The sequence below is a fragment of the Synchiropus splendidus genome, chromosome 12 (assembly GCF_027744825.2).
Source record: "Synchiropus splendidus isolate RoL2022-P1 chromosome 12, RoL_Sspl_1.0, whole genome shotgun sequence".
Taxonomy (NCBI): Eukaryota; Metazoa; Chordata; class Actinopteri; order Syngnathiformes; family Callionymidae; genus Synchiropus; species Synchiropus splendidus.
This window is the reverse complement of record NC_071345.1, coordinates 17,310,220-17,334,843: the sequence shown is the minus strand read 5'-3', so window position 1 is coordinate 17,334,843 and position 24,624 is coordinate 17,310,220. Positions and strand designations below refer to the sequence as shown.

The window sequence follows — 24,624 nt, the reverse complement described above, 5'->3', positions numbered from 1 at the left end:
AAAAACGAAACAACAAAACAGAAATATAAAAGTTGATCTTGTAAACAAAATAATTTTACACAAACATCCAAATGAGCAATCATATGTGAACAGAACTGTCTAATACTTACATTGAACACTATATTTGGAATTATTTCAGACAGATTATAGTCAGTCTGTTCATAAATTTACTCAAACATTTTTTTTTTGCCGTTGTTGTAGTAGTAATAGATAAAAAAATAAATGCCGTAGAACGATTATAGAAAGAAAACATCTATCCATAACATGAAAAAAATGTTTGCAGAAAGTAGCATCATGTTTCAATTAGAAATCTTTATTAAGTCACATCGATATGGAATGGCACCTCAAATTCACAAGGTCCTCAAAGACTCACATGAAATAGTAAAATTGAGTCATCAAAGCTGCTACATATGTACAAGGGATTAAAATTAAATAGTCTTTGAGAAGTAAAATTATAATAAATACAAAAAATGTACAAATAGTCTTAAGAAGTTATGATCCTTTGTTTTCCATAAACAAGTCTTTTCACGAGTGTTGATGAGCTAATGTCCGGTGTGGCCTCACGTCTTGATCAGTCCCTCTAGAAAATCTTTTTCCACCATTTCTTCGATGTTCTGTCGCGCTCGACTCCAGAAGACTTTCTGGCTTTCTAGCTTGTGACCCTCCTTGTGGCTGGGAAAAGAAGCATCTGCTGGGTTGTGGCTGTACGCTGTACCAGAGCGACTGCTGGATTTGCTGTTGAACACTTGGCTGAGCAGGTTGAAGAAAGGAAGAAGCTGCTCCATGCTGCGGATCACGTACAGCGTCAGCATCAGGTGGCCGGGCTCCCAGGACAGCGTTTTGGTGGAGCAGTCCTCCTCTGGATTTTTCTTTTGATTACAAAAACGATAACATACAATTAAAACCATCACAAAACATTCCAATTTCAATAGTTGTAAGACGAAATACCTTGGCCCGTTTCCTCAGCAGCTTGGCCAGCCGGACTACATAGGGTTTAAACTCACGCTGGTGAGTCCCCTGACGTCTCACCTCCAACCCTGCATCATCTGAAGCCTCAGGGATAAAAGCCCAGCGGTACCTGGAGCAATAGACAGATACTGTCAACAATCCCAAATGTACCACGACAGCGACGATGAACGGTGCAGAGAAATGAGACAAGTCATTTTTTTCAGTGTTATGCACTCCTTCACCATAGTGAAGCCCCGTACAGGACACTGCACGTATACATAGTACTGGAGTTACATGAAGGTAACTCTCAGCATCCTTGCATGCTGCTTTATACCTACAGAACATCCACGCAAGACCGTTTACTATACTTGTATTATAAGGCAGATCAAGTACACCCAAAATGAATTTCAGAGGATCTGGACAGATCTCAGTGAAACGTGTGGTGACAGACTGAGTGTACTTTTTACAGTTTTCACGCAGTGGTTTGTCTGGACCTCTCTCCGCAGAAGACGCTTTAGTTCACTTTAGTTAGCCACTCAATGGGGCAGGAAGCGAGGTAGCAATCTCAATTATGATCCACTGGCGTAACTGTGAGGAGGAGCTTGCAATTGCCCCTGTATGCAGCCAAGACTCGCCTTTGCTCACAGATGCTCGCCAGCAAGTCATAAGTGCCTCGTGCAACCAGTCTGTGAAGGTTATGTCAAGTATATTGGCCAAATTCTTTGAGCACAACAACGTTATTACATATCTATGCAAAGGCTGAAGGTTTTTCAAAAATAAATGAAAAAGAAATGCGAAAATAACAAATCAAATTCATCCTCCTGACCAGACATGGTCATTCTCAGAAACCCAATTTATTTCTACATTGTTTGACTTGGAATGGAGGTTTTATTTAGGCCTCTTTTAAGATTGAGATGCCTACAGTATAACCTATGAGGATGCCACGCTGTTGCTGCTGTTGAGATTTAGCCTGTGAACTCTCATCACTCATGTCTTTGAGGACAATGACAAAATACTGCGTGTTCACTATTTTCATCTGTTGACACTCACATCTGGAACTGGGGCAGGCTCTCGGGTGGCAGGGCCAAGGCCAGATCCAGAAGCTTGCAGGCAGACAGATAGAGGTTCAGCCAGCGCTGGCTGTTGTACGAGGTTGAAAAGCCGTTCCCTCCAGAGTAAGTGGTCTCCAGGCCGGCAACAGAGGGACCCAGTGTCCTGAAAGCATACAATATTAATGTGACATAATATTTGAGGCATTGTTGTAGCATTTTAGTTTTAGAAATGCACCTTGACATGTCCTCATCTGCCATCAGCTCCTGCTCCATCAGCAGAAACACCTGAACCTGTGAAGACACATGATAAGTCTTGAAAAAAACATGTCACTCGTTCAGGGTAAAGCAAGTGAGACTAGACTGTGTATTGAGTTATCACCAGCTCAGTGATCATGGTGGGCCACAGGGAGGTGAGGTGTTGAGGCGACATGCGCAGTAGCAGCACTCTGAAGAACAGGAAGACCTGGGCGTGGAGGATGGGCACCTGAGGCAGACGCAGGCTTTCCACCAAACGCTCTAAGTAGTAGTGAGACATGCAAGGTAAGTTCAGTGACGATACATTGGAACAGGGTTGTGACTCGGCTGGGTTGTGAAAATGTACCTTGGATGTCAGGCAAGTATTTCTGGTACTGGTCTACTTCGCTGCTGTAGATGGTGAAGGCCAAACGTTTGAGAAGCATGGCTCTCTGCTCCAGCTCAGCATCCCTGTTGGTGAACAAACTCAGGGAGCTGCTCTGAGCCACAGCCACTCGAGCTGAATGAGAGAGAGAGAGAGAGAGAAAAAAAGAGTAAAATGTATTACACATCAGACTTTTTTTTTTTAATTCCACACATTTAAAAAGAAACAGCATTTATAGTTCTCAGTCAGTTGTTTTTATTCATCCCTGGTATTGTTAGTGTTTGTGTCCTGATCAGCTGTAAAAGCTCTTTGCCTTCCTCAGGAGACACACAGTGTAAGATAATTAAATCTTCAAGAGGCACAAAAGGTCTGACATATTGTCCACAAAATTACAGTTGTGTAAATACATTGTCTAATTCAGCAACTCGATACAGGCTTCCCACTGGGTCAGGGTCCAGCGACACTACCAAGTGCCAAAGAATATGGTCAACCTGAATACAGTGAATAACCAGGTCCATCAATAGATTTTATTTCTTCCCTGATAGCACTGCCATATATTAACACATGGAAAAGCACAACAGGGACCCCTTAAACAGAGACGTCTGCCTGTGCTGGTGACACGAGAATAGGTACATCAGACCCCAGATCCCTGGTATTGAATAACATTGACTCCTGCTGCTGCACTGAAGTGCCAAACTAGAGCAGAATTTAAGGCTAATCTGGGTGCTTCTATAGCATTTTACACCATACATCAACAAATACAAGCTTTGCAAGTCAGTGCTTGTCAGTCCAAACGCAAATATCCAAACTGGGCCAGGGCCGATTAAAAAGCCCTGACACACTTAGCCACACTAGAAGAAAATTCTAAAAACATAATTTGTCATCAAGAACACGAGGCAAGAGTCCCTAATTACAAGTATATAAGGCTGTCCAGTTGGATTACTGTAATATACCAAATAACCATCTGGCTATAATACTGCGTTGCTTTAGAATCCACCAGCATTTTACACATGAAAACGTCAAACCATATAATTTCACATAACACTATGGCTGAATAATGACTGTGGACTCACTCCTTGTCGCTCTTCTCAAATATACATCAAATAACCTTATGGCCACAGAAGCCATCACAGATGTCTGGCACATCAAAGTCAGTTTGCAATTATGCAAAAGAGGGAACCAGTTACTGAATCAGCCTGTGGCATTTTCAAGCCACTAGACTGACTTATTTGAAGCATACTTAAAATAAGCAGTGACAAGTCACTTATTTGGTTACTTTATAGTTTGCTAAAAAAAGACTAGGCTTTCTAGAAGTATGTGTATAGCATCCTCCAGAGGCCTCCTTTACAGTATCTCTAACATAACAAACCCACTCTAAACTGCATAAATCAAGTAAATGAAAAGTGTAGCCAGAAAAGATGTTCTTCATATTTCATCCATTTAGCCCAACCAAGGGGACACTCACTCATGAGGTCCCTGAACGTGGTCTTGTCATGAGTCATCAGGTGGTCAATGATGGCCCTCCAGCTGAGAAGAAAAGATAATAGAGTCACAATTCAGCAGACACAGCTCTCCATCAAAGACCTGTACAGCCAGTTTCATTTCGTCCCTTCAAGACTCAGATATTCTAGTTAGAAATTAATGAATGAGAACCCTCCTTCTTTTATATCTTTTCAGCTACATTAGTATATATCATTTGGTAGTTTATTATTATCTATGTGCTAAAGAGAGCACACTCTTTTTTATGATTGTTTTAAATAATAATTTGTAACTTTTTTCTCCCACCCATCAGTATGCAATATTAGCATTTTCCCATGCCTGTGTCGCAGGATGCAAACTTTGGATGACAGAGAGAACCTTCACAGCAGACTGCTGCTGCAGAGTGAGCAGCAAGTACAGAGGGAGGAGCAGATGCATCACAACTTGCGGAGATTCAACAGAGTGCCGGCAGTCACACGTAATCAGTTGTTATGATCAGCAATCACATGTAGTGATCGACATTCACTAATCACGGTGATGTCGGCCGATCATGACCAGTGGCCACTCGATCAGAGCATCCGCAGTTTAAGGTCAAGTACTTCAGGCAACATTCGCTCATTCACTCAGACGGCGATGTTTTTATTTACTGGCTGACGCAGGAGGAATCCATTTGGAAAAAGGTGTGGTCCATGAAAAGGTCGAAGGCCTCCTTTTTCCAGGCACGGCGTGTGTACTGGTAACCACTCAAGCTGCTCAGGAGCTGGATGCAGGCTCTGTAGCTGGGTGCATTGTGAGCACTAGCGAATGGAAACAAAACAAGTATTTTATCATACATTTCTTTATACGAAAGCAGTTTGTGTGCTGCATCTTTTAACATGGCCTGTTACAACTCTCAGGTATACATTAAATCTCAATATTTTCTTTAATAATTCTTTTAAAATAAGAAAAAAGCCTAGGCACCTGTGGTTGCGTAGGTAGGGCACAACATAGTGCATGATATTGACAAGCAAAGGAATAACCCTCTCCTTCTCATCACTGTAGAACACCATGTCTAATAAATGAGCCAGAACCTGAAAAAAACAAAAAAACAAAACAAACAATGTGTTACTATTAAGGCCAGGAATTTGTCCTTATTTTGTGCAGCACAACTGCATTGGAGTTGTAAACAGTACCTCTGCCAGCAATGTGAGTGCATGGACGCTGTACACTGACGGTGTGAAGCTGGACGCTTCCATGACCGTGAGCATCAAGTCTGCAAAACACACATATCAGCATAAGTGGGAAGAACATGGGGACACTAACCAATTAAAAACTAGGTTGCTTATAAAGAAACAGACCTTCCACATCAGCTTCTAGGTTGGATCCTTCAACAACTATCTGAGGAGACGGTTTGACCTCCAAGTTCCTCCGCAACCATGTTGTTTGCTCAAGAGAGGAGCCAGCGATTGTCCCGATAGCCTCTACCACTTTGTGAGTAACATCCTGAACAAAGATTGCACATGCTTAGCTAAAACTCAAGATGATGTCATCGTCGTATGATGGTCTATCACCAGCAGACAAAACATTTTCTTTCCAACAGTTTACATTAAATAGTATTACATAACATATTTGACGATTTGAGTTTTTTTCATACCTGTCTATTTACAACAATAAATGTCAAATATGATGTTATCAAAGAAGCACAAGGTCAATATGATAAAAACTGAAATCACATTTCATTTAACAAATGAAAATGTATTCTTCACTGAGGCACAGAAGTGAAGCAGTTACAAATGCAAAAAAAGGCGTGATGCAATTACCTGCAGCTCTCTCTGGTCCTTTTTGCTCTCCAAATTGGGATTCTTCAAAATGAACTCATTCAGAACTCTAAAGAGAAGAAGAGAGTGGTTCTTATGATTTAGAACATTCATTTGAGGGAACTGGTTCTCAATTCAAGGTCATTTCAAGGTCAGTCAAGTCCATTGAAACCACATTGGCTTTTTGGAATGAGCTGACTAACATGAAAAGTCATACATTGAGTTTTGAAACTGACCGAAGGATCAGGAACTGTCCTGGGGCAGGCAGGCCCAGCTGTACAGAGTCCTTCAGGAGTGCCAGCAGAGGCGGCCAGCTGTCGACTAAACTGGAAACTGGGATTCTGGGACAGACAGCAGTGGAAAGCGGAAATTACAAATAGCAAATTTGGGCATTTTAGAATAAAATGACAACAGGAGGGAATAAATGACTAACCTCTGGACGTATGCATAAAAAAACTGCAGCATGCAGACTTCCAGGGACAGGTGCTTCTGTGAAGGATAGAAAGGTTGACACTTGTTTGCACACAACACAAGTGACATGACGATACAAACCTTGTCCTTGGCTATTGCAGGCGGCTGCTTCAGAACTTCTTTCACTGTCTGCATAACTGTCTCAGTGCGCATGGCGCTCACCGAGCGAACTAGCTCAACAAGCAGCAGCTGCTCTTCGCTGGCGAGTGGAATGACCTGAAGCACAACAAATATTTACCGGTAAAACCACTGCATCCTGCTTCCATAGTCACCTGTTGTGCAGCAAACTGTACCATTATCAGATATACCTGTGCATTGCACCAAAGAACTTATCTTAAAACATTCTAATCTTTTCATTAGCAAATATTTGAAATAAAAATATAAACAATATACACAATTAAGGCTGCTTTGGGAAGAGTGTCTTTACACACACAAGTCGACAACAGAAACTGATCAACCACCTTATTTCTGACTGGAGCCTTCATCTGCTTCCTCTCATTCCAAACATAAGCAATGGCTGCCATGAAGTGAGCGCCATGGTTCATGGAAATTGGACCAAGCAACTCCAGGATTTGCTGACGTAGGTTCTGTTGAGCATAAATAACAACAAAATTGATAACCACCAATGTATTGGAGAGAATTCTATATACTATAGACTAAAATAGTTCATGCGACTGTTATCAGTAATAATCACAACAAAAAACAAAGTTTAAAGTGACACAACACCTCCCACTGACGTGACACACAAGCACTCAGGCAAAATCCTGATAGATCAACAAATGACTACAGAAAAACTATAACAAATCTCGAATGGATTTAAAAATACAGTGCATGAGATAATAGTTGGGACGTGAAATGAAGCTCAGTTGAGAGCAAAGAATGAGCTAACCTTTGTAGAGCCGAGATTAATGTTTGAGGTGAAGGCAGCGGAGGCGGCAGCCGGCTTGTCAGAGCTGTCGGCCTGGTGAAGAACACTCCACAAGAGTGTGACGGAGGACATGATGGTGTGGAGGATAGACAGAATGCCGGAGCGAGCCTCAGCCAGATGCTTCTGATCCACACTCACTTGCAACTAAAAGGTGAGCAAGGCACAGGCTTTTGTGAATATAAATACAAAAGCAGTTAGAGAACACGTTTCATGCTAATTATAAAACCTAATATACAGTATATACATAAATAGAAGTGTAGCGCCAACTTCCCAGTGTTGTAGCACATATTGATCTTTGTATTCTAAACTGAAAAATTAAGAACAACAAATGGTGCAAACAATGAGAGCCTGGATGAAATGCCATTAGCATTTCAAATTCAAAACTTTGTTGACTTATATATAGCACTAAATAAAATAAATGTGTAAAATATAAATGCACATGTCCCAAGCTAAAATGACCATATCGTATGTATTTTCTGAGGTTACCTGGTGGTATTGAGAAGTGGGATCCAGCAGGCAGTAATGGATGATAGCGGTCATGCCCTCAAGTACGGTCAAGATGAGGTCTGGAGGTATGCAGAGAGCCATCCACTGAGGTCTGTAACATTAGAAAGATTAATAAGATAAATGAATCAGTAAATATTTCCTCCTGCATGGTGGTCAAAGGCGCCATCAGCTGATTTAATAGGTACATGGAAAACAAGTAAGTACCTGGTGTCTGTGATCCCGGTCTCATAGCGGAACTGGTGAAGGAGATTCTCTAAATTTCTGCACAGCTGCAGCGTGACGGAGGCAACGACTCTTCTCAGAACCCTCCCCATGTACGGCAGTGTGGAAGTGATTAATCCGATCCACTGGGGGTGCATCTTGCAAGCGTGGTGCTGATGCAAAGCTCGGATCACTGCGCACAAGAACATGCCTTGTGCTGTGATGGGCTGGCCATGGAGGTATTGGAGTGATTTCATTGGCTGTTGAGGGTTGACATGCTCGACTTCCCCACCTAAGATTTCAAAACCAGCCCCTGGTCCAATTCCTGGCCCCCCAGGAGTTCCACCAGCCCCTGGTTCTCCTCCTTCATCGGATGGAAGCAGGACTCTGTGTTCCAGGACCACGAGACTCTGTAGCAGCCTCAGTAACTGGGACTGTACTGTGCTGCAGCCGTCTATCTGGTCCTCTGACAGATTAATAACACTGTCCTCTGATAGACCCTCCTCAACAGTGGCCACGTTTACACCAGCGACTTGCTGGTCATGCCACTTCTGGGCACTGAATATTGAGGATAGAAGACAGTGGAGTACCACCTTCTGAACCTTGCACTTGGACAGCACATCACTGATGAAGCTGGCAAAGCCTTTTGCTGAGCCACCTGTGACTTTAGCAAGCTCGCTGAACAGCAATGTCAAGACCTCCACACTGGTCAGCTGCATGGCTCGGTTCCCTGCCAGGTCCTGAGGCCCGGCTGCTACATGGGCAGAGTAGTGGCTTCTTAGAAAGTACAGGCAAAGCGAAATGATGATCTCCAGATACATAGCACTGCGGAATGTGTGAGAGTGGGAGTCTTGAGGAATGGGACAGTAAAAGTCTTTGCCCATGACGGAAACCCTGTGACGGGCTAGGAGGTTCTGAAGCAAGGACAGCTGAGGAGTGTAGGTGTTGTTGATGCTGGTGGTGGAGATCGCGCTCACGAAGCCTGAAGGTGCGGCTCGCAGCATGGCGGCGACGGCAGATAGTGCGTGAAGGGCCCGGGAGGAGTCGTATAGCTGGAGGTAGAGAAGAACATGCTGGTAGAGGGGGTGGATGTTGAACCGAGGAGCAGCTGAAGACGTCCTGCGACCTGTGACACTGGCGTCCCCAACAGTGGCACTTGAACCTCCACTTGGTGATCCGGTGTCACTTTCTATCTCAGATACTTCTCCCTCCCCGCAGCTGTACCAGTTCTCCAGATCCAGACTGTCACCAAAGAAGATGCTAGGTGGACGCAGTTTTTCTGCTTGGATGGCTGCCTTCCTCTGCCTTTCCTCCTCCTTTCTTTTGGACTTTTTGATCTTGGGCTTGGCACCAGGAGACTTGTCGGCCAGCCGTTCCATGATTTTACCTTTGAGACTGAGCTGAGTGCTGCTGTGGCTACGTTTACGGGCCTGGGGGTCATCCACCTGTAGGTGGTCTGGTGTGGCAGGCTCAGAGCTGTCGTGTAAAGTGACAATGGAAGGTGATGAGCTGTGACGAGTTATGCCTTCTTTGTGCTGCTTCTCCTCAACACTGGAGTCAGCTGGTGCGACACCCAGGAACTCAAGCGTGCCCTCAGCCAGCATCTCTGGCAGAGTCTGGTGTTCTGATCCTTGAGGAACACCAGAATCCAGGCGAATACCAGTGGATGTATCAGAGGAAGTGCTGTCTGTGTCTGTCTGAGGCCAAACCTCGGCTGGAAATGGGGATTCAAAGGCCCTGTCCTCAGCTAAACTTAGCACTCTCTCAATCAGCTCTTTCACAACAGAGGCCACCACCTCCTCTACAGAGTCGTCCGACAAATCATCCGAAGAACCCGGTTGTTGGTCTGAGCCATTGATGATGCTACTGACGCCGTCTGGGTCCTCAAAGCTGCCGTCGTCCACAGTAGATGATTGTGAGCCAGTTGATTCAGAGGTCTGTGGCTCCTCCTGCTGGACAGATGGCTGAAAGTCTCCAGCAAGTGGAAGGTTCTCACTACTCAGGCTGAGTAGTGACAGACTATCACTCAGTGGGTTAACTGTCAAACAGAAGGGCTCCATATCCCCAACTGCAAGACTTTGAAACTCTTCTTGTGCTATTTTTTCCCTTGGGATTTGAATGAAGTCTGAAATAAGGTAGTGAAAATTGTTATTAGATTATTAGTAGATATAGACAACAACACCTTTCACTCACTTTCTGAGAAGCCAGAGTCTCTGGCATACATGGATTCCGATGGGAGTTGCTCTGTTGGGTCAGGGAAGACCTGGGCCCAGTGCCGCTGAGCCTGCACTTTTTGAATGGAAACCCGGTGGGTTTTAGGGTGAAGAAGAAGTAAGAGAAGCGGCTCAAGCACCCGGGCGATGTCGTGCCTCTGCAGGACTTGGTTGAGCCACGCCCTCCCGACAGAACTTGTGCAAGGATCCCAGTAACTTAAACTGTCCAGCATGATGAAAAGAGATCTGTGGAAAAGGACCGGGAGAGAAGAAATATGTGATGAGATTTAATTTGGAAGAACCATATGAGACCAGACTTACCGATCAAATGTGCGATTAAAAGGCGAAGACTTGTTGATGTTTAAATCTCGTGTCAAGTGCCACAACACTGAAAACTTGACATGGGCTTCTAGACGAATCCTCTGTAAGCAGATTTCATGACATATGAGTGAAGGACTTGAACCCATTTGCTATGAAAATCAAATATATTTTATAGTCTGTGAAGCAGCTTTGTAAAAACAAATCCTTGTGATGTTGCTATAAATCAGGTTTCAGGTACTGTGCTGTGTTTTACTCTCACAGCAACAAGAAAACATTTTGAAAGGTCAACTCAATACGATTCATTGATAATGAATGTGGCAATTAAATCATCCCATCAAGACTCCACTCTTGTGCAATGGTTTATTATGCTCACCACATACAGTATATGTGTCAAGTGAGCCAGAAATTCCTTCATTTCAATGCTGAAAAGGTCATGATCTTTGTTCCCAAAAGTTTAGTTTAAGACAATGTTATAATAGGTCAGTTACTACCTAACCACAAATTCTACAGACCTTGTCCCGATGCATCAGTTGCTGGCTGATGACATCCTCGCAGATGCTGGAAGAAGGTACAAGATTGTGCAGCTGGTAAAAAAGCTCTACGCTGCGTTGGTGGTTCTGAGGTGTCCCTTCACTCAGCTGGTCCCACAGGATCACAGCCACACTCTAAATAGAAGAAGAAGCAAGACGAAAATTAAAAAAAAAATGTGTGATTAGAGATTAGCAACAGTCTCCCACAGCAGCTTCACCTTGAAAAAGTCTGTCTTGTCAGCAATGTACTTCAGGATTCCTTGAGTGAGAGGTGGCCTGATAACAACGGCTACTCTGCCTTGGCTCGGACTCATGGGCTGGGTGGACTCAGTGTTACCTGCAGATGCTACAGTCTCTGCAGCCACCAGGGCAACCGACTGAGTGAGACCCACCAGGTCCATAACCAGGGATATGGCCACTCCTTGAAGACAGAAATCACTGGCGAAGCAGCACGCTCCCATCAGACTTCGCAGCCATGTTGGGAGCTGGACTTTCTCACCGTCTGTAAGGATGAAAAGGTTGGTACTGTGATGAAACAAAATCCACCATTGACCTCATGGAAGTGATTTATTTTTTTAGAGGTGAGTCATTTTGTTTTTGCTGCTTGCCAAAAGGTGTGAGGTTTGCATTTACCAGGTACACCATGCCTAAAATCTGTAAATTACCATGAGTCAAACCATGAAATATATCAACAATGTGAGCTTTTTGTCTACAGTAATGATGTCAATAATGTCAATGCTGGACTGAAATGAAAACAGGAGCAGCTCGAAAGTGAAGAACTTCGTGTCAGACCTCAACAGTCCTTCACTGAGTACGCTGAGTTAGAAAAACAGAGCTAACATTTAGTGAGTTTATATAAAGAGATGGTCATAGTCAGATGACTTGATTTCAGATACCTGACTGTTCTTCCTGTGAAGGTGAAGCCTTTAAGTTGCCTTCAGCAACATAGACGGGAAAACTGGAGCATTCAAGGAAAAGCTGACAGGCAGCAGTGAAAGCAGCAACATGATCCTTCTGCATCTGTCCATATTCGGAGCAGGACTCCACTTGATTAAACTGAAGGCTCATTGAAACCTGAGTCCTTGAGCTGATGGGTTCAGCTCTATGACTCTCCCAACTGTCCACCACACCAGAGGTGATATACAAGCTGATGAGACGAGACAGAAATAGCTGGAAGTGGTCCAGGCAGCACTGCATGACTGGCTTGTCCAAAGGTTTGGCCTGAGAAGGTCCTGATGAACGCCGGCCTGTTTTGATGGCGGGATGAGTGTGAGTGGTTTGCTCTGTGTTCTCAGGTCCACCATCTTGGTACTGGACAAAGTCTGTGAAGCCGCTTTCAGAAGAGCGACTGCTGTGAGGGTTCTCTGAGTCTTCAAAGACTTCACCGCTAACAGGGAGTTCCAGAGTGGCAGAGAGGGTCTAAATGAAGAAGAAAAAAAGTGTCAAACAATGTGTATTTTGAACAACAGAAACCATCCATAGGGGCACATATTCATTCCCAGTCACAGTAGCATTGTACCTCCAATTGAATTAATGAAGTGTCTATGTACTCAAAATATGATATGATGGCATTAAAATAAATAGATGCAGGACAGAAAGCAGATTATTACACACACATTCTGGCAGAGAAACTGTTCATTCACACAACAGTTCCTGAATCAAGACTATGACCTGGGTCACTTCCTAAAAGGGAATCATTTCTTCCTCCTTGTCATGTTTCCTGAAAATGTCATCCAAATCTGTCCATTATTTTTCAAGTCAGACAGACAAATCAACGCCAATGAAAACATATTCTCCTTGGTGCAGGTAATGAATCAACACACAAAGGATTAATATGTTTCTCAGAGGAACAAAACAACTGAAATTGTACTTAAGGTAGTCAAAGGGCATGCCACCATCAGTGAGAACTGTTTTGAGTATCCGGCTTAAATCAAATCAAAACTATTATGCTTGCATGTTAATCATTTCAAGAAAAATCTTACTCCTACATGAGGAAATCAAGAGTCCAACTTCTCACACTCTCACTTCAAATCATTTGCTGTGGAGTTAGACCAGAAGTACACAAATGTACACCTGATAACATCCTGCTACACTCTAACAAAACTACAAGTTCTAACAGCTTTTTGTCACTGTCTGTCTTTTGGGAACGTCTTTGCTTCATGGGACTCATTTTGTGTAAGGCCGCATGCTCATGCAGCCTGGACTCAGATGGCATTTTGTGAAAGCTTGTCATTTAAATGGTCCTTGGGGAATGGAGAGTGGATGTGACGGTGTCCTGTACGTGTTTAATTTTTCCACTCTGGTGGAGATGCTTAACCCAGGAGACAACGCAGACTAGTCTGCTCTTCTTCCTCCTCAGAGATAGAAGGCAAGCTGGACTCAGCTGTTGGTTAAATATCTTGTGAGTTTTTATTTGTACCCCATCTTCCCCCCAGGGTCAAACCCTGCCCATCTCACTCTGCCCCATCTCTGTCCAAAGGCAGCACTGACTGAACTCCTGATGCCTCACTGAGCTCCACAAAACTTTAAACAACCAGTTTGCCGGACAGGGACCTGGAGGACATTAAACGACTATTGTCAAGGGAATGATGACAGGGCCCAGTTCAAGGACCAACCAACCAACTGCAAAGCTGAGTGGAATGTTGGCAGAAGGGAGAAAGAATCTTTGTGGGGACCAGAGGACACCAAGTTCACAGAAGTTACTTTTAAAGAAAGTGGGTCAAACATATGAATAGGGATAGGGTTTTAGCAGACCATCAAAGTTTACTTTTATATAGGGTTGCGCTGCACGGATCAACATAATTCAAGCTGTGATTGGTCTTAATGTTTCACATATGTGCCAACTCCACTGTCTGTGTAAGGCTATAAAAATAAAGCTATTCAAAATCAAGTTGTCTATCACAGTGATGCAAAATATGTCATTCAACATTGAATGAAGTACAAAAACGACATATATAATAACTAGATGGGAACATGAAGGAGTTAGTAGTGTATATAAATGGACCAGGCATAGACAAGATGTGTTAAATAAGGCGACAACATATATGAGGAAGCCGTTATTTATCTCCACCAGGTTAGCGAAGAAGAGGAATCTGCCAACGATCAAAGCACTGTCAACACATCCACGTAGAAAGGATGAAATGAATGTTGACCTGCACATATTCGTACTCAAGGACTACAATCTTGGTGACGCGACAGCAGTGATGATAAATGGATGCAGATTTAAAAAAATGTAAAAAATGTTAAAATGTATAAATAAATAAACCAAAAACTTCCATCATTTTTTAGTAATTTGTTGCATGATTCCTGTTTGTGAACATCGATTTATTTGACTACTATAATTGATGGATACTGACAGGACAAATATATCTAACATAGCCATAAAAATGAAAATGTGAAAAAAGATAATAATCTGCATGATAATCAAACAAGCACCCAGAACTATAATTCAATCCTAAGGTGCCCATGATGGGCCAACCCCTAATTCCCAGAACTTAAACTTCATGGAACATTTACTACTTACCCGCTTGTCGTCTTTGTCCCTCTGCGACACACCCTGAGGCTGAGGGCCCTGAGGCAGGGTCAGAGGGGACACCAGTGGCGGCTGCACTTTGCTCAGGATCTTGGAGCAGAGTCGAAGGCAGTGAGTCAACTCCCTGAGTCCCAGTGTCTGCAGGTGGTCAGTCAGAGCTGCCACCATGCGCAACAGCAGCTGAGGAAGATGCTCAGTCTGGATCTCAATGTAGGTCTCCTGGAAATACGCAGACAAGTGAGGATCAGTTTCAAAGAATCTAAGACGAGTAAGTGACATATGACGGGAGCAATGATTCACTACTTGCACCAGTCATTAAACTCAATTTAAACCCATACATTACCTTCATATTTTCTAGAACTCATCAACAGAATTTCAAGTACAAAATAACAACAGCGGCAGGACATGGAATAAAGGGAAAAAAGTCATATTTTTACTACAAATATGAGAGCGCTGCAATGGCATATGATTGCATGCATGATGGTCAGACAACACAAAGTGGGGTGAGATTTTCAGTTTCTCAGGATCCACACCAAACAACCAGCAGAAGCTTTATCACACCCTTTCGACAAATGTCTTGGTCACTTTGGTATCAAGACACGTTTTGAAATGGTTTAATGGTGAGGAAGGGTCGTCACTAAGCCTCAGTGAAGCAGGATGAGGTGGAAAAAGGCAGGAAAGAGCAGTACTTTACCTGGCAGATTACCCTCATGCTTCTAGTAGGCTTCAAGGAGAAAGAGCAGAGTTTCAACAGAGAGGAGCAAGCAGAGCACAAGCTTTCGACGCACGAACAGAACATGTCCACTCATTCAGAGGGATGGGAATCAAGAGTTAAATAATTGGGAAAATAAAACAAATTCCAATTCCATTTTTAATTCGGTAAAGGAAGCCAAATGGGGCAATACACGTTTGTTTACTGACTGTACTGTACAAACTCAACAGTGGTGTCTGAAGAGGCCTACAGCCTGAGGCCGCTAAATGGGGTGCCAAAAGGGACCCCAGAAAACAACCTTGGCCAAACAAACTTCAAAAATCATTGAAGAAAAAAAGAAGAATTCTGCTACCGTGGCACCATGTTTTGGTTATTTTGGTATTGGGATGTTAAAGGGAATTGTTGGCAAAACTGGCAAATGGTTCTCAACAGGAACTGGTTTTCAATTTCCATCCCTACACATAAACACACCGTTTTTGTGGACCACACAAACCCATACATCCAAACAAGCATAACAGGGAAACGGAAACAATCCTTTCCAAACAACACTGTTTTGGAAATGGAATAAAGACGAGCACAATTTTGTTCAAAAGCAACATAATCTCGTGGCAGGTTTAAACAAACACACAAAAACCTAAGAGGCATAGGAGACTCTTAGACATTAACAATATCTTAGTGACCATTCTAAAGGAACGTCTTCCTTCAAAATAAGGTCGCAGGATCGTGGAGCAATGGTAGAATGTTAACAACAAACAATGTAGCCAGGGATTGTAAAATTTCAGTTTTTTTTTTTTCATCTGTAATTGTGCATCGATGACATAACAGCAATGCATATTTAAAAATAGGTCGAGATTCTTATGTCCATACATCAAGATAAGTGACAAGATAACTGTACACTCAACTCCAAACATTGACAGTACATTCAGCAACCCATAATGAGAAATGCCAAAATAAGAGAAATAATAAGAATAGTAATCAGAAAAAAGAATGGGTCAGATTGTGGACTTAAAAAGATAGGAAAAAGATTGGAAAAAATACAGTTGATAAAGATACCTTGATAAAGAAGGAAAAAAGGGGGAATGAAAGGAAAGAGATACATAGACAGTGAAGTTTATTAACAAAATAAAGAACCAAGAGAGCCGGAAGAGACAAACATACCAAGGAAACGATGTCCAAGAGGAAATCTACCAGCTGACAGAACTCCACCAACGACAGTGCTGGAGACTCCTGTCGCTTGCTGACACTCTCTGTTCTCCTGCAGGAACATAATCAAGAGACCATAGTCATGGTGATACCTTGTTTTGCATTGACAACAAATTAAGATTTAAAATTTACACAGGTGGGGAATCATTTTCAGTGTTGGTTCTAATCACAATTTTTAAATTGTATTCCACCTTTGATCAGGAAATTCAGATTGAACTACTTTTTGTATTTATTTTTTATAAATTTTTTAATAAAGCCCAGAAACACTTGAGGAGGTAGCGCACGCATGAAATGAATTTAAGCATAGAAACCTGCAGCACTCCTCGAACCAGCGAGCAATGTAGTCCCACATGTAATAGGGCTCAAAGGAATTGAAGAGGAGATTCGCTGTTTTAATCAACTCCGCCGTCTTCTTGTTCTCTCGGAGTTTGCTGGGAAGGATAAAATGAAAGTTCTCATTAAAAAGCAACAGAATGTTGTTTCACAAATGTCAGTTAAAAAAAAACTAGACAAACCTGCTGAGGTGTGTGTGGTCTTTGCTGAATGGACTCTGGTTTGGTAGGTCCAATTCAGTCCGGCATTGCGTGTGCAGACTACGAAACACTTCAATCAGCACGTCCTCCAAGATAACAGGACCTGCCAGTAAAGAATCAGTTCTACAATTACCACCAGGGATTTGAGGAACATCTCACACATCATCTAGTTCTAAGATAGAATGGTGAAATAGCTGACCCGGATGATGACAATTGATCAACCTGGATAATGTTAATGAATAAATGACAGACGGGGGTGTTGAATCTCTACAAATTTCTGAGCACCATAAGGTAGAGAGAGGCGACAACAATATAAAGAGGTGACAAAGGTTGATTTCCCGATTCCACAAATGAAATTATAGATGTTTGTTTTAAAAAGGTTGCCAGCAAACCAAATAACTACTGGAACATGTGCGTGAATAATTCAAGAAAAAAAAGGTACTAGTGTGTCGCTGTTTAAAATCAAAGTATAATGGCATTTGCCACTGAGTTCCAATAAGAAATGATCATACAGTGTTCATAAAGACATATACAGCCAGATTTCTGATATCAATCTGAGTAGTCAACTTTACCAAGCTCCGGTTTGTCTAGAAGACTGATCAGGATGCGGAATGGCTTCAGGTCGTGCATCAGAACACTTTCTTCCTCCCCACCGCGAGCTTTTCCTTGCAAGATGCCGACCATTGCCTGAAATTAAAAGCAAAAAAGAAAACAAATCAACACACTCTTTATTTAAATTTCTAGCAGCAAGGGTTTCTAGCACTACAATATCCCCTCAAAATGTTCCTTTGTTTTTTTCCGCATCACCTGTCCCATCATTGGACCGAAAATAGCAACAGATGGTCCCTGTAGTACAAACCTTTTCCCAATGGAAGGTCATCGAAAAAAATATCATGGCACAGATGGCAACTTTCGCAAACCAAAAAAATGTAATTCGAAATACTTTTGGAAAAATAACTTCCCCCTTCTGGTGTATCTATACGCTGTATGACCCCACCCCCACAGTATCAAAGCTCATCAGATGACAGGAAAACCGGAGTAGGACAGATCACACATATAACTGAGATGGCTGAGAGCTGTCATCAAACAGTGCAGTGATGCAGATGGCAGCGGGACACAAACTGATCCCACGAGGCTGTAAGGTGTGTGCGATTAAAGGGGGTGGATGATTAATTTGGCAGACAAATCAAATGCAGGAGCATTCCTGTACAACACGTGTCACACATGGGTCTGATATCAAGTGCAGTAACTAAAAGAAGCCCAACAACTCTCACCTGCACTAGCATGTCTTTAGAATAGGAGTTGAAGTAGTGGCTCGCGTGCTCTTCTGGGTTGCTCTGTCGAGTGCTGCGGGGGCCTGTGACCACCCCATTATTGTCAAAGCCTGGACAGAAGTAGACAAAATATCTTCGTAACTAAGTAATGGTCATTCACATTGTGGCAAGGGTGCCGTGGACGCTGCAGAAAGTGTGGTGATTTCTGTGTACCCGGTTTAAAATGCAAGAGGATCACTTCTAAACTAGTTTTGAAAACAGGGTTGAGACAGATTCATGAAAACAAACTGCAATGTTCTGAGCCTGAATCATGAACTAGTAGTAGTAGTAGTCTACAGAGTAGACACACAGTCACTCACCAGAAAGTTCATCGGCAGGCAATGTGGAAAAACAAAGGTAAAATGTAAAAGGTGGTTTAAACAAGAAGCTCACTGATAACACTCGCACCAAATCCAAAGGAACAATCTATGTGGATGTATTAGCAAATGAAAGCTCCTTTTAATGTGAAATTATGTATGTTTATGTAATAATTTGCAATAAAGATGGCGAAAGCATAAAAAATTAACAATACGATTAGTGAAAAACAAAATGACTCTGCAGTTTAACATCACAGAACGTGCAACAGAGTGTAGAGAAAAAATATTTCAACCGAAATCGACTTCATATTACTTTTCAACTGCAGTAATTCTGCACTGTGTTTTCTTACCCAGCAGCCAGGCGTAGAGTCTGCGGTTGAGTGACATGTCTCTTCTCAAGACCACATGCAAAGCAGCAGACAGGATCCGGATCATGTCAGGCCTGGTTGCCTAAACACACAACGGGAGACAAAAATGTATTACAAACACACAAAAAATATTGAAGCATGATGTGTCACTGACACACAGGAAGCACCCAGCTAGTTATCTTAAACTCACTGGCACAGAGACAAAGACACATTAAGAAAACACAAAAGGCTTGTCATTGGAAAGCCAAGCATATCAAACCGTCCTTCTTTCTCTTTATAAATATACCTAATCTGAATTTCTCTACAACCAAAACCACATATATCAGGGATAACACTTGTCGAAAATTATTACTTTACTCCATCAACTACTAACAATTGTTTTTTCATACATCTTGCTTTTGAAATTAGAGAGCCGAGTCCATAAAATAGACTACACTTTCAAAGAACATAAAATAAATACATCAATTAATTTAAAAAGTTTTCTGGCAAGTTAATTTACAACATTCATGATTGCAGCATTTTTAAATTATTTATAAATACAACAAATGCAGTTACTTGCATAAGAACCTTGGAAAATCAAAACTTCAGTTACGAATGAAGATATATCTTAAACTAACAGCATCATCAAATATCGCTAAACGATGCAACAATTATTAAATCATGTCAGGATCATATAGCAGGTAAATTTACAATTGCTAATAACATTCTTGAAGTTCAACTTTGCTCACACTGCCATTAAAACTAGTTTAGCGATACATTTAAATAAAAGCGTCAAAGTATTTCAACAGAAGTAACTCAACAACTCAACAATAAAGAAGACCAGCCATAAAAGTGGAGAGTATATCTCCATTCATGCTGTTGTCATTGTTGTGAATAACTTGTAGACATGTCACCTTTATAATCTAGTATATAAAAAAGACACCCTAATGTACATGAAAAACATTCATTAGAAAATTCAAATGTACCTGGCTCATGTGAAAGGGGAAACAGAAGAGAATCAGATCCAGAGTGCTTCTCTGCACCAACACACTGGAGTCCTGCACTGAGGTGCTGACTGCCTCCACCTGGTGGACCAACATGTAAATACACCACTGTAGCATAAACGTGGCTTATAATAAAAACGGTCAGAAATCATTGTGTTCTTAAAGTTGGTGGTAAAACCTCTGGATATAGGTTTTACCATCAGTTCAATGTCGCTGCCCATGACATAGAGCTGGTCCTCCATGGAGAGTTTGCGATTCAGGTGCAGCAGGACAAACGACACCCCTGGGAGACGCACAGCCGGACTGGTGAGGATGCTGCCCCACAAGGCACTGTAGAAGGCCGACTGCTCCACTGCTGCTGCCACTTTCTCCAGAAGAGTGTTGGTTCTTCAGATGGGTGGCAATATTTGTGTGGAGGGGAACAAGAAGGTGTGAGTACCACACTCACAAGCTGAACAGTTCTCAGGTGTGTTTACAAAACCAATCCAAATAAAGGTATCTATTTGGACCATATATGTAGATGAAACTGAAGCATGAATATTTACCAGAAAGTCCACCAGTAATTTAGTAATTTCATTAAGGACCCTTTGTACTGAAGCATACCTTAGACTGTAGCACCCTCTGCAGGTTGGAAATGTTTTCACTAAAAATGGGGGTAACTAGTTCCTCAGCTACCTAACTGCCATGTGGTGAAATAAAATACAACAACAATTTTTATGTATTTCCCCAATGTGGGACGCATAAAGGCAATCAATCAATCTACCTGTCATAATACTCTGAGCCCTCCTCCAGACCTGGCAGCACCCCAGTGAGAAGACCCTGAAGGCCAGGCTTCAGCGTCTTCCCCAGAGGCAGGTAGTACGTCTCATAGAGGCCCAGCAGCACAGGTTTCACAGACATAGCAGCATTGGAGAGTAAAGGGAAGAGCCCGGCACTGTAGGAAAATCATCAGGTGTAGAATGTTAAAAACTGTGTTAAAAAACATATATATTTTAGCGCCTCAATGAGACATTTACCTGTAAAGAAATAGGTCTTTGGCCAACCTCTTGGACCCGATTATCTTGAAAATGATCTCATAGGTCTCCAAGGCCTTGCGGTGGACCCCACTTGGCAGAGCAGGGTGCAGGCACTGGGCCAGACGTTTCCCTATCGTCAGCTTCTTAGGAACCACATTGTATTTGGAATTGTTCTGCAGAACCTGGGAAATTTGAGGACAGACAGTGTTTTTCAATAAAAAGAGTTTTCAAAATAATCTTTAAATTAAGTGTTTTTTAAATTGATGATTTCTATACAGTGGCACCTCGTTTCTCAACCACAATCTGTTCCAGACGGCCGTTCGAGAAGCGATTTGTTCGAAATCTGAATCAATTTTTCCCATTACAGTTAATGGAAAAAGAGATAATGCTTTCCAAGCCTTAAACTAGGCTTTTGTAGGAGTGAATGTAGAGTGTCTGCTGCAGGTGCGCTGTTCGTCTATGCGTGTGGCCGCTGCATGTGGGAGGGGTTGCCGAGTGAGTGACGTCTCTCCAGAAGTGAAGAGGTGCCCGGTGCGTGTCCAGCTCTGAATGTGCGCTTCTGTGCAGTTTGGCTGTGACAAAGTCATAAACCAAGTAACGCTCTGTCCCAGACTCGCCTCATCCCTGTCCCAGCTCCAGCCCACAACAGGACATCAAACCCTGGAGTGTGCGCTCCAACCTCGGAGGTGTGGAGAGCACCTCCCCTGTGACACTCTACCACAGTCCAGTGTGGAGACAGGAAAGGTTTTACACCTCAATATGAAGAAAAAACAGCCAGTAAATGTAGCTAACGGGACACGTCTGCATACAGAGGCTGCGTTATACACAATAACAAAGCGTGTCATGGGTCGGCTGATCGGTCCGCGCACGTTATGTTTTTTTCCGGCTTTATTCGGGGGTGTTCGAGTTCTGGATTTTCGTTCGAAATAAGAAGCGAAAAAATCTCAAAATTTTGGTTTGAACTCCGATTTGTTCGAAGTCCGGAACATTCGAAAACCAAGGTACCACTGTATTTTAACACATGTGGGTGAGAAGGAACTAAATCATGAGAGACAGAGTCTTAGGCCTGGGTTTGTTAAATCACAATTTGTTTTTTCTGATGTGTAATTTAAGGATCAGTCTTGTGCATTGTAAACATGACTTGCTTTGCAAAGCTCTCAAAGTCACTGAGACATGTTAGTTGAAATGTAAACATTAAATTCGAACGCACATTTATCATGAAAAAGTGAGAGACAATTTAAACAATAAATCCTAATCTCACCAGCTATGTAGCACCTTTCTTGGGGCATAAACCACTTACCTTGAGTCACATCTTTAATGTTATAATTAAGCTGCAGAAAGACTACGGTCAAACGAGTGCTACAGAATGATGTTGATGATGAGAGGTATACGATGTTAATCGCATTTTAAACATGAGCCATTTTGGCCACCACGATTATTACTCTACACTGATCTGCAGCAATATGAGGATTTCCAGGGTACCAGATTGAATAGAATTCTGGAGTTGTGACTGACAACTAACAAAAGGTTTACTGATGTTTGACTTAACAAACCATGTGTGGCGCCTGACTGAGACCTGTCTGGGGGTGTGAGTATGTGTATGTGTGTTTGTGGTGGCTGCAAACATGCCAGTAGTCCGCCATTTCAATCAGCGGAGGCTGAGAAGGAAGTCAACATAAAGCCGGTTTCAGGAGAGTAGTAAATCCACTTGTTTCTATTAAGGAGCCCTTCATGATTGTATTCTATCGTGGCATATTTATTCCATTAGTCCTTAGTAAATCCTTGGGTCTTATTTATTACAATCTATTTGTATTTAAACTGTTGTTTACATTATGTATTTAGTTAGAGTATATAAGAGGCTCTAACAGTTATACTATAAAATCAGACGCTCCAATTTAGAATGGACATTTGAGTAGTAAATGGATTAGTTCAAAAATGACTCCACCTTGTTGAGCTTTCCCAGAGCAGAGATGAGGTCTGCCCACTCACTGGAGTACTCAAAGTTCTTGAGGGCTTTGTCGACTGCAGCCACATAGTTCCTGTACTTGGAGTCGCTGAGCAGCTCCACCTCCTCTGCATTCATTCTCCTGAGTGGTTCCGACGCTAATGTCTAGCACCAGCCACACACACGTACATCACACCTGAAAAACACAACACACGTGAGGGAAACAATGTGGGTACATGATGAACTTGTGCCACAAAATAGCAATAGCATCGATTTTCTTCCCCTGCGGTTGATGCAGTATGACTCACCGTACACTATCACACCTACATGCTAAGTGCATCTTCACAGACATTAGTCATATGTCAAAATAGAGCTGTGAAAATTATCTTATTAAATTACTTTTTCACAATAGGCAACTTGCTTCTTCTCTTGTGGACATGTTATAGTAATCAGTGAAAGGTTTCAGATGTGACTCATTTGCGGTTGAGAAAGAGACATCCTGTAGAAAGACTGGGAAACCAAATGTTTCTTTGTTTGTGCAAATATGTCAACATTAATGAAAAATGTAATACGAAAATAATGATTAAGAAAATAACCAAAGACCACTCAAGACCTGATAAACTGAAGTCATATGTTAGGATAATTCATAAGAAATATGTGACGAACCAAAATACAAAAGCAAAGTTTCATCTAGGTTTGTTGCTTCTCTCATTTCATCCTTTGAATTGTCTATAAATAAAGCCGAACGACATCAATGAAATTCGTTTGGAAGTAAATGACAATAATAACACCATGACTATAACTGCTGGGAAGATTCAATCTGAGAGAGATTTTCGTGGACAGCTTGGCGGAAAAATGAGTTAAATATTAGCAAACACAGCTGACAAGTGGGGGTGTAGTGATGATGTAGCAGGCGTCTCCTCCCGCCAGGTGGGCTGTAAACAAATGACGTGACAATTGTGGGCCTCACAATTGATTTAAAAATAATAAATTACCGTTATGCAAAACTAAACGGTGACTGTCATCCGTTCATGTCCCCGGTTCCACGAGTCCAGGCGGCTGACAACGTCATTAAACAGGCAAGCGAGCACGCAGTCGGAGGTAGCAGGTCACAGACCGCAGAAGATGCAGGGCCCGGTCTCTGCTGACAAGCGGCTCAGAAACAGGAAATGAATCCTGGTGGACTCTACATGTTCTGTGGTCTCCTCAGATATTTTTGTTGGAGGTAAACAAAGTGTCGCGTCAGCCCAAGCAGCTTCCTTTAGCAGAAAAACGACAGCAGGCCATTGACAGCTCTCAGGCTGCAGTTAGCTACTCCTCCAACCACCGTCCAACCAAGAGAGCTTCCGCATGCACATCTTCCGCCTCCTCGAATAGTCAAGGCACCCAAAGTTTTCACAGAACGTGGCGGATGTTACATGATGATACTTCGAAATAAAACTGAACGTCGCTTTCTTCATACTGAACTCCTAATGCCGCATCGTATTATACCAAGAATGAGCTGTTGACCGCAGAGAAAAATAAGCATGATCGAAGTGAAAGCCGTCATTAGGACACAAATAAAGAACACTAGGAGAAATTAGCTAAAAGTACGTTACGAGAAAAAGACTTTAAATATAAGTATTTAAGTTATACAA

General features: G+C 42.4%; 1 protein-coding gene across 2 annotated transcripts; it reads right to left on the bottom strand.

Moving 5' to 3' along the window:
• Nucleotides 1–202: 202 nt before the first annotated feature.
• dop1a (DOP1 leucine zipper like protein A) lies at nucleotides 203–24,345 on the bottom strand. 2 transcript variants are annotated; one of them, XM_053881223.1, is made up of 38 exons: nucleotides 23,983–24,345; nucleotides 22,988–23,183; nucleotides 21,043–21,224; nucleotides 20,790–20,960; nucleotides 20,224–20,413; nucleotides 20,009–20,107; nucleotides 19,026–19,125; nucleotides 18,320–18,429; nucleotides 17,618–17,732; nucleotides 17,028–17,148; nucleotides 16,824–16,943; nucleotides 16,468–16,564; nucleotides 15,292–15,321; nucleotides 14,589–14,816; nucleotides 11,962–12,484; nucleotides 11,284–11,567; nucleotides 11,048–11,200; nucleotides 10,536–10,636; nucleotides 10,195–10,460; nucleotides 8,005–10,126; nucleotides 7,780–7,891; nucleotides 7,255–7,437; nucleotides 6,827–6,952; nucleotides 6,447–6,581; nucleotides 6,328–6,383; nucleotides 6,131–6,235; nucleotides 5,898–5,964; nucleotides 5,436–5,580; nucleotides 5,271–5,350; nucleotides 5,059–5,168; nucleotides 4,746–4,895; nucleotides 4,085–4,146; nucleotides 2,602–2,754; nucleotides 2,380–2,516; nucleotides 2,236–2,291; nucleotides 1,999–2,163; nucleotides 949–1,078; nucleotides 203–869 (listed from the first exon to the last, which is right to left on the bottom strand). In XM_053881223.1, exons 2-38 carry the CDS (start codon nucleotides 23,123–23,125, stop codon nucleotides 561–563), a joined length of 7,431 nt encoding a protein of 2,476 aa, XP_053737198.1. In that variant the 5' UTR covers nucleotides 23,126–23,183; nucleotides 23,983–24,345; the 3' UTR covers nucleotides 203–560. The 2 variants fall into 2 exon arrangements, with proteins under 2 accessions (XP_053737198.1, XP_053737199.1); XM_053881224.1 differs by having other exon boundaries at nucleotides 18,320–18,402.
• Nucleotides 24,346–24,624: the final 279 nt, after the last annotated feature.

Coding starts and splice junctions, on each gene's coding strand:
- dop1a (XM_053881223.1), bottom strand. CDS start 23,125: ATGAATGCAGAGGAGGTGGAGCTGCTCAGCGACTCCAAGTACAGGAAC. Junction 20,961..21,042: donor AAAGACCTATTTCTTTACAG/GTAAATGTCTCA, acceptor ATTTTCCTACAG/TGCCGGGCTCTTCCCTTTAC. Junction 11,568..11,961: donor TTCACAGGAAGAACAGTCAG/GTATCTGAAATC, acceptor TCATCCTTACAG/ACGGTGAGAAAGTCCAGCTC.